The sequence below is a fragment of the Pomacea canaliculata genome, linkage group LG5 (genome assembly GCF_003073045.1).
Source record: "Pomacea canaliculata isolate SZHN2017 linkage group LG5, ASM307304v1, whole genome shotgun sequence".
Classification (NCBI taxonomy): Eukaryota; Metazoa; Mollusca; class Gastropoda; order Architaenioglossa; family Ampullariidae; genus Pomacea; species Pomacea canaliculata.
Window position 1 is genome coordinate 3,707,468 of NC_037594.1, and position 15,015 is coordinate 3,722,482.

Consider the following 15,015-nt stretch of genomic DNA (forward strand, 5'->3'; position numbering starts at 1 on the left):
GTTGTACGGAATTTCTAGTTAACTCTTCTTGTAACAGACCTGTACCTTCTATCTTGTCAGGTGTGTCCCAGTAAGGAAAGGTGTTTTTCAAAGGAAGCATGCTTCCAAACCGTTAATCTCGCTGCAGACAAAGCAAGATCATCAATGACCTTTGCCTGCTGTTGACGATGTCTCTAAAAGCTTCTATTCTGTAGGCAAGTGCAGCATGGTCACGGTCTGCTGATGCCGTCTGCGACAACAAACACCTGCTACCAACAGTCAGTAACAACACAACACACGTTTGCCATTACGGAGTGTGGGAGCAAATGCTCTCTCCCTGTAGTGTGTACCAGACACCTTGCTGTATGACACGTCATACACTGGGCTGCGGGTCCCTACTTTAGGGAAGATAAAAACACGAAGGGATAGAGAAGATCGTTCGTCTTTCCTTATCTCTGACTTCTAAAACAAGTAGCAGCAAACATGACCTTTTCGTGACTTTGGTACTTCCATGTACTGCATCAATTTAGCAATGTATTCTAGCTGATATTGTATCTCTAGGTTTCAGTGACGTTCTAGTTGGTATTAACTAGTAGGTATTCTAGCTTGTATACTATAGATTCTAGCTTGTAGGTATACTAGTAGGTATCTAGCTTGTTCTGTGGTATTAACTAGTTGCTATATAGTAGGTATTCTAGCTGATAGTCTAGTTAGCTGTAGTATTCTAGTATTTCTATTCTATGTACTAGTAGTATTCTAGCTGATATTTAGTTGGTATACTAGTAGGTATTCTGCTGATTTCTAGTTGTATACTAGTAGGTTCAGCTGATGTTCTAGTTGCTATACTAGTCTAGCTGATTGTTTCTAGTTGGTATACTAGTATTCTAGGATATTCTAGTTGGTATAGCTAGTTAGGTATTCGCTGTTCTATGTAGTATACTAGTAGGTATTCTATGCTGATGTTCTATGTAGGTAGTGCTATACTAGTAGTATTCTAGCTGATGTTCTAGTGCTTGGTAAGCTATAGGTTTCTACTAGTAGTATATCTAGCTGATGTTCTAGTATACTAGTAGTATTCTAGCTGATGTTCTAGCTGTTCTATTGTGTATTCTAGCTGATGTCAGTTGTATATAGTAGTCTAGTATGGTTTGGTATGATTAAGTAGCTACTTATTTAGTAGCTGATTCTAACTAGTAGGTATTCGTTTATTGCTAGATGTGCTAGTATTCTAGGATATGTGGTATATAGTAGGTATTCTAGCTTGATGGTATTCTAGTTGGTATAACTAGTAGGGTATTCTAGTGATTTCTAGTTGTATATACTATAAAGTATCTAGCTGAACTAGTTGGTTATACTAGTAGGTTCAGCTGATGTTCTAGTTGGTTATACTAGTAGGTACTGATGTTTCTAGTTGTATACAGTAGTATTCTAGCTGTTGTAATGTGTCTGCTGAGTTGGGATATACTAAGGAGGTGTTTCTAGTTGTAATTATAGTTGGTATACTATGTATTCTATGACCGAGGCACCACACGCCACCTACTTGATTTCTAGTTGGTATTTCTAGCTTGTTCTATGTCAGCTATTTATCTATCTAGTGGATAACCGAATAGGTAAATTTATGCAGCCGCCCTGATTTTAGTTGGTATATTATAGCATATTTCTAGCTGATGTTCTATTTGTTGTAAGCCTAGTAGTATATTCTAGCTATATTCTAAAGTTCGTAGTTGTATACTAGTAGTTATTCTGTGATATTCTAGTTGCTATACTAGGTAGTCTCAGCTCTAGCTGATGTTTCTATCACTAGGATATTACTACTGACCATTCTTTATGATATACAGTACTAAGTAGGTATCTAGCTGATATTTAATCTTTAGTTATCTAGTCAGTGTAGGATTCTAGTGATATTCTAGGCTGATATACTAGTAGGATTCTAGCTGATATTCTAGTTGGTATACTAGTAGGTATTTCTAGCTGATTTTCTAGCTATTGTATAATCCTCAATTATATTCTGTGATTCTATAGTATACTAGTAGTATCTAGCGATAGTTCTATTTCTAGGGTATTATAGGTGTAATCTAGTACTAGTATTCTAGCTGATGTTCTAGTTGCTATACTAGTAGGTATTCTAGCTGATGTTCTAGTGTGGTAGACTAGTAGTATATTTCTAGCTGATGTTCTAGTTGGTATTTAACTAGTAGGTATTCAGTGATTCTGTTGGATATACTAGTAGCTTAGCTGATGTTCTAGTTGGTATACTAGGTAGGTATTCTAGCTGATTTCTAGTTGCTATACTAGTATGTATTCTAGTTGATATTCATGTTCTAGTTTCTATACTAGTAGTATCTAAGCGATGATTTCTTAGTTGGTATACTATAGGTATTCTAGCTGATGTTCTAGTTTGTATACTAGTAGGTATTCTAGCTGATATTATTCTAGTTGTATACTAGTAGGTATTCTAGGCTGATGTTTAGTTTGTATACAGTAGGTATTCTAGCTGATTTCTAGTGGTATACTAAGTAAAGTTATTCTAGCTGAGTTGTTCTAGTTTTCCTATATATTCTAGTGTAGCTGATTCTAGTTGGTATAGCTGATATTCTAGTTTATACTAGTAGGTATATTCTTAGCTGGTATGGTAGTTCTAGTTGGTTATACAGAGGTAGTATTAGTTGTATTCTAGCTGATGTTCTAGTTGCTACTAGAGTATCAGTAGTTTATCTAGCTGATTTTCTAGTTGGATATACAGTAGGTATTCTAGCTGATAATATTCTAGTTGGTAACTAGTAGGTATTCTAGTGATGTTCTAGTTGCTTATACAGTAGTATTCTAGCTGATGATTTCTAGTTAATACTAGTAGGTATATTCTAGATGTTCTAGTTGCTATATAGTAGGTATTCTAGCTGATGTTAGATTGCTAACTAGTAAGGTATATTCTAGTTGTAAGGTATTCTAGCTTGTTCTAGTTGGTATACTATAGGTATTCTAGCTGATGTCAGCTATACTAGTAGATAATTGTATTCTAGCTGATGTATCTAGTGCTATCTAGTAGGTATTCTAGCTGATGTTCTATACTAGTAGTATCTAGCTTGATGTTCTAGTTGGTATACTATAAAGTAGGTTTCTAGCTGATGTTCTAGGTATACTAGGTATGATTTCTAGCTAGTAGGTATTTAGTGATAGAGTTGCTAACTAGTAGGTATTCTAGCCTGAATGTCTAGTTGGTATACTAGTAGGTATTCTACTGATAGTTGGTATACTAGTAGGTATAGTCTAGCTGATGTTCTAGTTGTATACTAGTAGGTATCTAGCTGATATTCTAAGTTGGTATACTAGTAGACATATTCTAGCTGATTTCTTAGTGGTATACTAGTAGGTATTCTAGCTGATGTTCTAGTTGGTATACTAGTAGGTATTCTAGCGATATTCTAGTTTGCTTATACTGTAGGTATTCCTAGCTGACTAGTTGGCATACTAGTAGGTTATTCTGCTGATATTCTAGTTGGTATACTAGTAGATTCTAGCTGTTTCTTAGTTGGTATAGTAGGTATCTAGTGAATGTTCTATATACATAGCTATACTATTTCTAGGCTATAGTCTAGCTGATGATTCTTAGTTGGTCGTATACTAGTAGGTATTTCTAGCTGATGTTCTAGTTGTATACTAGTAGGTATTCTAGCTGATGTTCTAGTTGGTTACTAGTAGGTATTCTAGTGATGTTCTAGTTGCTAACTAGTAGGTATTCTAGCTGATGTTATAGTTGTATACTAGTAGTATTCTAGCTGATGTTCTATTGGTATACTAGTAGGCTAGCTGATGTTCTAGTTGGTATACTAGTAGGTATTCTAGCTGATGTCTATTGGTATACTAGTAGTTTCTAGCTTGATATTCTAGTTGGTATACTAAGTAGGTAGTTTAGCTGTTGTTATCTCATAGGTGCTAGCGATGTCTATTGCTGTATACTAGTAGGTCTAGCTGATGTTCTAGTAGCTGGCTATACTATACAGTAGGTATTTAAAGTGATGTCTAGCTGATAGTTCTAGTTGTATACTATAGCTGATGTTGCTAGGGGTTTAGCTAGTACCTATTCTAGCTGATGTTCTAGTGGTAACTAGTAGGTAATTCTATGGATGTCTAGCTTGCTATACTAGTATATTCTAGCTATTTCTAGATGTTCTAGTTGGTATACTTAGGTATTCTAGCTGATATTCTAGGAATATACTAGTTAGTATTCTAGCTGAGTGATTCTAGTGGTATACTAGTAGGTATTCTAGCTGATGTTCTATTGCTATAGCTAGTATGGTATTCTAGCTGATGTTTAGTGTATGTGTACTAGTAGGTATTCTAGCTGATATTATTCTAGTTGGAGTATACTAGTAGGTATATCTAGCTGATTTCTAGTTGGTATACTAGTAGTATTCTAGCTTGCTATGTTCTAGTTGCTATATACTAGTAGGTATTCTAGCTGATGTTCTAGTTGGTATACTAGTAGTATTCTAACTGATATTCTAGTGGTATACTATAGGTATTTCTAGCTGATGTTCTAGTTGGTATACTAGTAGGATCTAGCTGATGTTCTAGTTGCTATATTAGTAGGTATTCTAGCTGATGTGTCTAGTTGTATACTAGTAGGTATTCTAGCTGATGTTTGCTAGTTGGTATACTAGTAGGTATTCTAGCTGATATTCTAGTTGTATATACTAGTAGGTATTCTAGCTGATTTCTAGTTGGTATACTAGTAGGTATTCTAGCTGATATTCTAGTTGGTATATTAGTAGGTATTCTAGCTGATGTTCTAGTTGCTATACTAGTAGGTATTCTAGCTGATGTTCTAGTTGGTATACTAGTAGGTATTCTAGCTGATATTCTAGTTGGTATATTAGTAGGTATTCTAGCTGATGTTCTAGTTGCTATTGTAACTGGAGGTCTCGCTGTCCTGCTGTGTGAGATGCTCGCAAGGCGCTGGTTTCTCGGTTTACTGGTTACTTGTGTCTGCTTTTGCTTCTTACGTATTACACGCTTTCATGTGTCTGTTCACCTGACGACTCGACAGTCGTTAATGGGTAACTCATTCGCTACGTCAGGGTTCAACGAGGTCACATTCCCCTCGTGCTTATGGAAACTCACCAATTTAAAAAAAAAATCGTAAAAAAATAAGTGTAAGAGATAGAAAAAATTTAAACTAATAATAAGAGATGAAACTGTGTGAAACAAAAATGTTTACATCTGAACCCTGCATGAACAGTCACTTATTAGGTAATCCAAAGCAAATTAGGTAGGTGTCATTTAATTTTTTTTAATTTCACACAGGGTTGCACAGGATATATCATGCTAACACAAGTTACACCTCCAGGAATCACACTTTGATAACCGCATATAAACTTGAAATGAAAAAACATTGTTCTTATTTTTAAAAAAATCAGATTGATGCATTTAGTAAAATTATTATGGGTACGCGACGAAGGTACAGAGCCGCGCGAAAACAATTCACGACGGAGCACCGAGTGCCTGCGAAGCAAATTTTCACCAGTGTTTTAAAAAAAATTATATCTGGTAAACTACAAAAAAGACCAGTATATGTGATACGCCGTTTAAAAGAGCATTATAAACAATCTTTACGAGTAACTTTGGTTGAAGGGAGAGAACCCGGATCGGTATTAGACTAGAGTTGTTTCCCCTTATGCGCATTGCTTTTGTGTGTGATATAGAAAGTGAACAAACTTTAGACCCTGGTCTTGTATGAACAAATAAAACAAAGTTAAACCAAAGATTAAGTTTTTGTCCTGCTCTGGCCGTGCTGTCCCCTAGAAACAATGAGCCACTTAAATTACTATTATTATGTCTAGCTTTTAAACCTTGTGCAGTAAATAAAATTTGTTGTAGTAACAATAAACACGCCAGTTGTTGTGTACAGTTTTTTTTTTTTAATTCTCCACTGATGAAACAACGACACACATTGTGCTGTGTTGTGGTAAACAACATCGTCCACGCAAACAAACGTATCTACAGCGTTGTTGTCAGAGATGTTTGTTTGGTTTTATGTTTTGTATTTCGTTCATCTGAAAAACAAAAATTGAAAGTCAGCAACAGTAAATACCTCTATCACCATGCATGTCAAGTTGTGTAATGAGGTTGGCAGGGAACGTTTGTCTCTTCTTGTATAATCAGAAAACATAATTTAATGCAAGCAGTAAAATATAGACGATGAAGTAGTACAGTAATACAGAACTCATTATAGAGGCTGATATTGAAAACATTAGCATCTTGGATGAGTAGGAAACGCTAAGTGAAATGTGTTATTTGAAGAATAAGAATTGAATATTCGACACTTCTTTTACAAGCATAAAAACTATAAAAATAAAATAGAGAATTTAAGATCCTGATGTGTTGTAGACAGAAAATCGTTGACTGGTTTTGATTTTGTGGTGGCCATGTTGTTTATAACAAACTAAATCATAGATTACTTCAGCAACTGCCTTGCTTCACCTCACTTTTAGTATTCCGAAACAATATACAAACTAAGCAGACATAGAGTAGACATTACTTGAGTTGTACAGGTTACTTTGCTTTTGTGATCTACCTTCTAACTAAAGTGAAATCGAAGCAAATATTTCTTATCGTCCTTTTCCATAATTTGACTGTTATTTGTACTGTGTGCAGCTTTCTTGTAATAAAGTTATCTGAAGTCTTCAGAACGGATTATAAAAAAAATATTCAAAAATATCTAACTTTTGCAACTCTAAAATTAAAGTAAATATTAGCATTGACAGAGACAATTGGCAGAGACAGCTGGCATGACATGGTGCCAGCTGGAAAGGGATGCCCAGGACCGGGTCCGATGGCGGCGTGTGGTTGCGGCCCTATGCTCCACTGGGGGCGTATAGGAAGGAAGAAGAAGATTAGCATTGACTTTAAAGCCGAGCTTCATTTACTTACAGGTTCCTACTTGGAGCAGACGACACACGTGACCCTCTTCCCGTTAACGTAGGGAGGACATGCCAGGCTCCCACACACGGTAGACGTGTAATACAGGAGCTTCCCATTGTTGTTTTCCTCGCTGCCTGTCCTCTCCTCCATCTTGGAGTCCACGCAGATGAATTCAGAGGCAGCGTTGTGCGGTGGATCTCCTGCCATCAGCCACCCGCTGTACTCCGAGGTTCAGCCACCCGGACAGACAGTCGTCGCCGGGATCATCACATTATTGGCGCGAGACGATCGACACACGGCACACAGGGGATCTTTCTCAAAGTGTCCATCAAGTGTTTCATACTCTCCTCCGTAAAGCTGTGCGTAATTGTTGACCGTGATGTCCGACAAGGTGACATTAGAGAGGGGCAGACACAGGTAGTTGGCTGCTGCTCCTGGAGATGTAAAATGAGACCCCCCGACTCCACCGGAGTAGACGAGGACAGAAGAGTCTGTACACGTGGAGCTTCCCCACCGCACAAAGACAGACGTGGAAGCTTCAGTCATCTCGCTCTTCAGAGCCTGCAGACCGGCACTGACCTCGTTAACCCTTTCTGTCAACTGAGTCACGACCGGTATCAGGGGGTCGCTGTCGTCTGACCGAACAACGACAGCACGCGCTTGTGTTTGACTGTCTCTCGCAAGACTTACAGCCTCGTTTCCATCTGCTGTGCCTTCTCCTGGAAGGAGGACATCAGAGAATGAGCACAGTGTCTCCAGGCATTCAACTCTCATCTCCAATGACTGCTTTTCTGCCTCGAGACCTTGTATTCTGTCCAAAAGACTTTCTACTGTAGCCACGAGTTCTGTGAGACTTACATCCTGGCGGCTTTGCTGATCCTGTGCTGCCAGGACACATCCTGCTGCAGTCGTAAGGAAGAAAATAACAGAGAGAGTCATTGTAGTCTGTCCTCTCCTTTACTCTTCCTTTCTAATAAATGAGTTTGAAGCTCTGACCGAGTCAAGGAGATAAGACTGTCAAGATAAAGATAAGGCAATAAGTCTGCGGGACACGAGAGAACTGTACTAAAAATCTTTTGTACAGGAAAGTGTTCTTAGTGTGCTTTATTGAATGTATGCATGTGTGGGGTGGATGTGTGTGTGGCGTGTGAGTATATATGTAGGTATGTATATATTCTTTAATCACCCTCACTTCGTTAAAGACAAACTCAGAGGGTTCAGAATAATGCTTCTCTTATCGTCAATCGTAGGCGAAAAGTAGATTATTCCACATCCCTCTTTCTCGAGTTTAATTGACTAATTTAATCCTACCTGAGACACTCTCGTCAGTCTGCTTGTGTTTCCACGCAACTCACCGGAGAAACTCAACACTCACGCTTTCTGAGTCCAAGTTCGAAACCTTGAAATCAAAACCCACCGCTATAAGAAATATTTTGCATAATAAAGTATACTTTTTACTCGCGCTTCTGCTCTTCATCCAAGCACTTCATGTTTGCCATGATGTCATCCGTTCATTGTATATTTCTCAGTTTGAAGTACAAAAAGACACAGTCTCGCTGTCTTTTGTCTAAACCTATCTAAAGAGAAAGGTACAGTTACAGCTGTTCTGCTTTCTAATATATGGTCAATATATTTACTGACAGCTGTAAGGGAATTGTCCTGGCAGCTGTGGAACAGAAAAATCTTACATATGAAAGCTGCTGTGGTCTCTCTGAAAGAATGGAGAGTCTGGAAGACATGGTCAATAAGTAAGCACGAGTCACGGAAATGCTGGTTTCTATTCTTCATCTTCAGGGAGATGTTGAACATCTCGAGACACTGTCACCTTCTGTGAAAGCTTTTTTCACAACTGACGAAGACGCGGGTCAACCGTCAACAGCGAGCAAAAAACAATATCGTAAAAATATTATCCGTGTGGAAGCCCTCCATGTCCTCCATACAGTAGCGGCAAGTGACTGACATCTGTCGTCTGCTCTAAATAGTAAGAATTATTTTTTGCTTTACGTTTTAAAATTTTCTATCTTCTTGAGTTTATCTTTTTTCATGCCAAAATTATACAAAATATATGTAGTCTTTATTTTTGAATCAAAGGGGCGAGCTGAGTGAACTTGATGTAGATTGGCATGTAGTTGTATGTGTGAGACAGGGTTATTTATGACAAATATGAATAGTGTACATCAGTGTAGAAACACTTACACCTCAGTCTCCACCTCATCTACTATGAAACCTTGCTTTCTATCTTCTGCATTCACCAATATGAGAAAGCGGTAATTAAACTATCAGTAATTAAGATATTGCTGGACATTTTTTATTGTTTACTGATGATATAATTATTTCACACACAACAAGTCCTTGAACGCAGCAAGTTTGTAGCCCGTAGGTAACTGAGTTCTTTTGTCTGAAAATAAAAATATTTTATTGTCTACTGATGATATAATTATTTCACACACAACAAGTCTTTGAAGGCAACAAGAGTTTGTAGCGCGTAGGTAACTGAGTTCTTTTGTCTGAAAATAAAAATATTTTATTGTCTACTGATGATATAATTATTTCACACACAACAAGTCTTTGAAGGCAACAAGAGTTTGTAGCGCGTAGGTAACTGCGTTCTTTTGTCTGAAAATAAAAAGGCAAAACCATAGAGTATTAACGCATTGAGTCATGTAACGGTCTGAAGATTGTGGACAAAAACAATAATGTAACACCAAAAGGGAAATTTAAATGCAAAATTGTGGCACCTGTCAGGTCTGAGATGAATGCAGTCCGTGGTGAAGCTGAAGTGTATGGTGGTGAATGGCGCGCGCGCATGTGTGTGTCTGTATCAGTGATATAGATATTTAAGAGAATGTAAAAATATTGAGCATACAAATTTAATATGTAGATTGTCTAACAGTCACATAGATTTTAACTAAAAAGTAAAGTTTTACATACTTGAATTGCGATGTTTAGGCCTGAGTACTTACGTCTATCTGGAGCAGACGACACACGTGACCCTCTTTCCGTTAACGTAGGGAGGACATGGGAGGCTCCCACACACGGTAGACGTGTAATACAGGAGCTTCCCATTGTTGTCTTTCTCGCTGCCTATCCTCTCCTCCATCTTGGAGTCCACACAGATAAATTCAGAGGCAGCGCTGTGATGTGGATCTCCTGCCATCAGCCACCCGCTGTACTCCGAGGTCCAGCCAGACGGACACACAGTCGTCGCCGGGATCATCACATTATTGGCACGTGAAGATCGACACACCGCGCACATGGGATCTTTTTGATAGTGTCCATCAAGTGTTTCATACTCTCCTCCGTAAAGATGCGCGAAGTTGTTCACCGTGATGTCCGACAAGGTGACATTAGAGAGTGGCAGACACAGGTAGTTGACTGCTGCTCCTGGAAATGTATAATAAGACCCCCCGACTTCACCAGAGTAAACGAGAACAGAAGAGTCTGGACACGTGGAGCTTCCCCACCGCACAAAGACAGACGTGGAAGTTTCAGTCATCTCGCTCTTCAGAGCCTGCAGACCGGCACTGACCTCGCTGACCTTTTCTGTCAACTGAGTCACGACCGCCACCAGAGGGTCACTGTCATCAGACCTAACAAAGACACCAGGCTTTTGTTTTTGGATGTCAATAATTTCTTCTCCCAGCTGTAGTGACGGACGCACAGCACCTTTTTCAATTTCAAGACCATCTGGAACGATGCCATCTAGCGGGAACAGTGTTTCATGGATTTGAGCAGTTGTTTTCTGTTTCTCAGAAAGAATATTTTCAATGACCTGTGCTTGATTTCTGACGATATCTTCAAGTTCCCTCAATCTGCCCACAAGACCTTCTATTTTATCCTCCTGTGTTTCACACCCTCCATGTTTCAGCATCTGCTCATTAACACCTGCGAGAACACATCCTGTCACAGCAGAAAGTAAGAAAATGACAGCCGGCCTCATCCTAAAGTCCGGAATACTACTTACTTTACTTCTCTCTAAATGTTTCTTTCAGGTCTGTGATATGGCTCTGAGCTTCGGCCACACGAAAGACCTTTCACTATCAAGGATGAGATAAGCAAAGAAAAGCATGAGAGAAGGACACCTGCTTTCTTACCACGAAGGCAAGTGTGGCGTGCGTGCGTGTAATCTATATTTACATTGAATGGAAATTTTTTGAACACTTAGAAGAAATTAAAATAAGTAATAAAAGACAGCTTTTCGTTATTCTTGTGGACGACGTCAGTAAAGAAATACAAAAGATAACTTACATCTGAAAGAATGGAGAGCCTGGAAGACATGGTCAGAAAGCAAGCACGCATCACGGAAATTCTGGTTTATATACTTCATCCGCAGTGAGATGTTGAACATCTTGACTCACTGTCACCTTCTGTGAAAGCTTCCTTCACAGGTGACGGAGCAGCAAACGAAGACGCTGGTCAGCCGTCAACAGCGAGCAAAACAAAAAAAAATATCTTAAAAATATTGTCCGACAGAATGACACCAACCTTCTGATGCCGATAGTCAATCAGGTGACATAGAGAATTTCTGAGGTGGGTGCTGCTGTGGTTGGCACTGAAGAACGAGGTCAATAAAATAAACATTGCTATTACAATGTAGTTTTTATCTGGGGAAGTTCCACGTGCCCAGATGCTGCTGTTCTCGTCTACTCCGGCGTATTCGAGGGGTCTGTCGATAAAGTTAACGTAAAAGTCATCCCCTAACCTTTTCAGGTCATTGGAGCTGAGGTGTTAAAGACTTTATTTTTTTAGAGACCAATTTTACGTGAGGGAGGTGATTACCTCTCCCTCTCTGCTTTACCTTCACAAACATCTACATGTCATGCATGTATGTGCGTGTATGTGTGCTTCTGTGAGAATAGGTTATTCGTGACAAGTATTGATAGTGTAGACCAGTGTATTAGCTGTAGAAACACTTAAAGTTCCTTACAGCTTCATCTATTATGAGACCTTGCCTTCTATCTTCTGTATTCACCAATATGAGGAAGCGATCATTAAACTTTCAGTGATTAAGATATTGCTGGAGATTTTTTATTGTTTACTGATGATATAATTATTTCACACACAACAAGTCCTTGAACGCAGCAAGTTTGTAGCCCGTAGGTAACTGAGTTCTTTTGTCTGAAAATAAAAATAGAACATCAAAGAGTATTAATGCATTAAGTAATGTAGTGGTCAAAAGATTGTGGAAAAAAACAGTAATGTAACTCAAAAAGGGAAATTTAAATGCAAAGTTCTACACATTTTCCTTTATTATAAGCTTCAACGTGCTTGTGCATGTGTGTGTGAGGTGAGGGTGTTTATGATAGACATTAGTGTGGTCGCTTGTCAGTCCCCATCTAGCACACCAGTGCCCTTCCAGAAGCAGAAAGTCCGACTCGACCGAGTGGTGCGTGCGGGCGAGTTGTACAACTATTGGCAGTTATACCTGCCCTCGTCACACACGATGTATACCCACGGTGTGCAGTGGCTGACACGCTCCACCCAACCGATTGCTTATTTTGTTGTATGTCCTCTACAATGTCGTACAGACATGGCCAGGCCAGAACATCCAGCTTGATAAACAGATTTTATGCTAAGGGTGGGGCACTAGTCAGGTCTGAGAGTGGAATGCAGTCAGTGGTGGAGCTGAAGTGTATGGGTAGTGAAGGGCATGTGTGTGTCTATACTATTGATACAGATATATATAAAAATAAGGAAATCTAAAAAAAATTGAACATACACATTTAATATATAGTTTGTCTAACAGTTACATAGATTTCAACTGAAAGGTAAAGTTTTACATACTTGAAGTGCGATATTTTGGTGCCGAATACTTACGTCTATCTGGAGCAGACGACACACGTGACCCTCTTCCCGGTAACGTAAGGAGGACATGGGAGGCTCCCACAGTCAGTGACAGTGTAGTACAACAGTTTTCCATCATAGCTTACTTCACTTCCTTGGCGTTCTTCTTCTTGGGAGTTCACACAGATGAACTCGGTGGCAGCTTTGTGCCCGAAATATCCTGCCATCAGCCATCCGCTGTACTCCGAGGTCCAGCCAGCCGGACAGACAGTCGTCGCCGCGATCATCACGTTAGTGGCACGTGACGATCGACACACGGCACATAGAGGATCTTTATCATTATGTCCGTCTTCTGTTTGATATTCTCCACCGTAAAGATGTGCAGTGTAGGTGTTTGTGTAATCAAGCAAGGTAATGTTAGAGAGGGGCAGGCACAGGTAGTTGGCTGCTGCTCCGGGCTGGTCGTAGTGAGACCCCCCGACGACACCGGAGTAAACGAGAACAGAGGAGCCTGGACACGTGGAGCTTCCCCAGTGCACGAAGACAGACGTGGAAGCTTCAGTCACCTCGTTTTTTAAAGCTTGCAGACTGGCACTGACTTCGTTCTTCATGGCCTGCAGACCGGTACTGACTTCGTTAACCCTTTCTGTCAACTGAGTTACCACCGGTATCAAAGGGTCGTTGTCATCCGACCGAACAAAGACTGCGTGTTGTACGGAATTTCCAGTTAACTCTTCTTGTAACAGACCTGTACCTTCTATCTTGTCAGGTGTGTCCACTACAGGAAAGGTGTTTTTCAAAGGAGAGCATGCTTCCAAACCCGTCAATGCTCGATGCAGACCAGAAGCAAGATCATCAATGACCTTTGCCTGTTGTCTGACGATGTCCTCTAAAGCTTCTATTCTGTAGGCAAGTGCAGCGTCGGTCACGGTCTGCTGATTGCCGTCTGCGACAACAACACCTGCTACAACAGTCAGTAACAACACAACACACGCTGCCATTACGGAGTGTGGGAAACAAATGCTCTCTCCCTGCAGTGTATACCAGGACACCTTGGTGTAAGACATGTCCATACACTGGGCTGCGGTCTTGCTTTTACGGGAAGATAAGAAATAACGCAGATATAGAAAGATCGTTTGTCTTTCCTTTATCTCTGACTTCTAAACCAAGTAGCATTAGTCGTGACCCTTTTTTACCCTTGGTGCCTTCTTGTACTGCATCAAATAACGTGGTATTCTAGCTGATGTTCTAGTTGATGTTTTAGCTGATGTTCTAGCTGATGTTCTAGCTGCTGCGTATCAGTCTGATGGTACAGAGCTTGTGTCTGCTTTTGCTTCTGACATATTCCACGATTTCGTATACTTGTTCACCCGAATGCTCGACAGAGGGTACTGAAAATTTTCAACAATCTGTGTGCATGTTGCTCAGTTAGGTGAGTGGATGTGAAATATTCCATCGTTGTAAGCGAACTGGTCTTAAAGCTCATGTGTACAGAATCGGTCTCAGTTTGCATGCGCACCAAATCGGTTGATTGTAGTGAATATGTAAAGCACATGAACTTCGGCCCGAATGTTGCAGGTTTGTTTTATGTATATAAATGCTTTTTTTTGTAAACAAACTGGCCTCAATGCTCATGTGTACAGAATCGATGTCATTACGCATGCGCACCAAATCACTTAACTGGTTGTTGCTTCTGTCAAAGCTTCTGGAGTTAATGGATAAAGCAAATGAACGTTATAGGGTCGTTTCTTTTCAAATGCTTTTCTCTTTGTTTCTTGTGTTTTAAATAGCTTGAGAGAGAGAAAGTGTGTGTGTGCGTGCGTGCGTGTGTGCGTGCGTGTGAACATTAACATATTAGATAAGATAAATTTGTGTTTCATGTAAGCTTTAGGATTAGTGTTTGGGTTGTGGTTAATGTCTTGGTGGCTTCTATTTTGGACAGAATTACTGAGGAGGTAAAACGATGGAGGCGAAGGCTTGTTAAGATGACAAGTGTGTTTGACTGTTCGCTCAGATTAGTGGGAAATAGCCGCCTTCAGGAAGCCAATCTGGAAATCCGCCAGCACGTGACTGGCCAGTTCTTTCGGACATTAATGTACAGTATATTTGGTTTGAATGTTTTACTAACACTCCATGTATTTATTTATTGAGAACATTTTTAATTTACGAACTTTAATTTTATTTATTAATTTCTATAGACAGAATTTATTAGCAAAATTTAGTTTTATGTGTAGGTTTTAGAATATTAAGAAAGACTGCATTTTTTTGGTCCTAATTCCCTAAAAAGTTTTCCAAGCATAAAATCTTTACGAAGACCTACGGTCAAAGGGA

The 15,015-nt window shown here is 39.5% G+C and overlaps 3 protein-coding genes across 4 annotated transcripts; all 3 read right to left on the bottom strand.

Moving 5' to 3' along the window:
- Window positions 1-6,986: 6,986 nt before the first annotated feature.
- Window positions 6,987-7,975, bottom strand: LOC112564479. The gene has a single exon (XM_025239323.1). The coding sequence runs from the start codon at window positions 7,837-7,839 to the stop codon at window positions 7,132-7,134; it is 708 nt and encodes a 235-aa protein (XP_025095108.1). The 5' UTR covers window positions 7,840-7,975; the 3' UTR covers window positions 6,987-7,131.
- A 1,300-nt stretch (window positions 7,976-9,275) lies between these two features.
- On the bottom strand, window positions 9,276-13,789 carry LOC112565276. Of its 2 annotated transcripts, none has more exons than XM_025240643.1 (2): window positions 12,718-13,789; window positions 9,276-9,516 (listed from the first exon to the last, which is right to left on the bottom strand). In XM_025240643.1, exon 1 carries the CDS (start codon window positions 13,755-13,757, stop codon window positions 12,720-12,722), a length of 1,038 nt encoding a protein of 345 aa, XP_025096428.1. In that variant the 5' UTR covers window positions 13,758-13,789; the 3' UTR covers window positions 9,276-9,516; window positions 12,718-12,719. The 2 variants fall into 2 exon arrangements, with proteins under 2 accessions (XP_025096428.1, XP_025096427.1); XM_025240642.1 differs by lacking the exon at window positions 9,276-9,516 and adding an exon at window positions 11,658-12,018 and having other exon boundaries at window positions 12,718-13,788.
- On the bottom strand, window positions 9,864-11,474 carry LOC112565277. The gene has a single exon (XM_025240644.1). It carries the CDS (start codon window positions 10,838-10,840, stop codon window positions 9,866-9,868), a length of 975 nt encoding a protein of 324 aa, XP_025096429.1. The 5' UTR covers window positions 10,841-11,474; the 3' UTR covers window positions 9,864-9,865.
- Window positions 13,790-15,015: the final 1,226 nt, after the last annotated feature.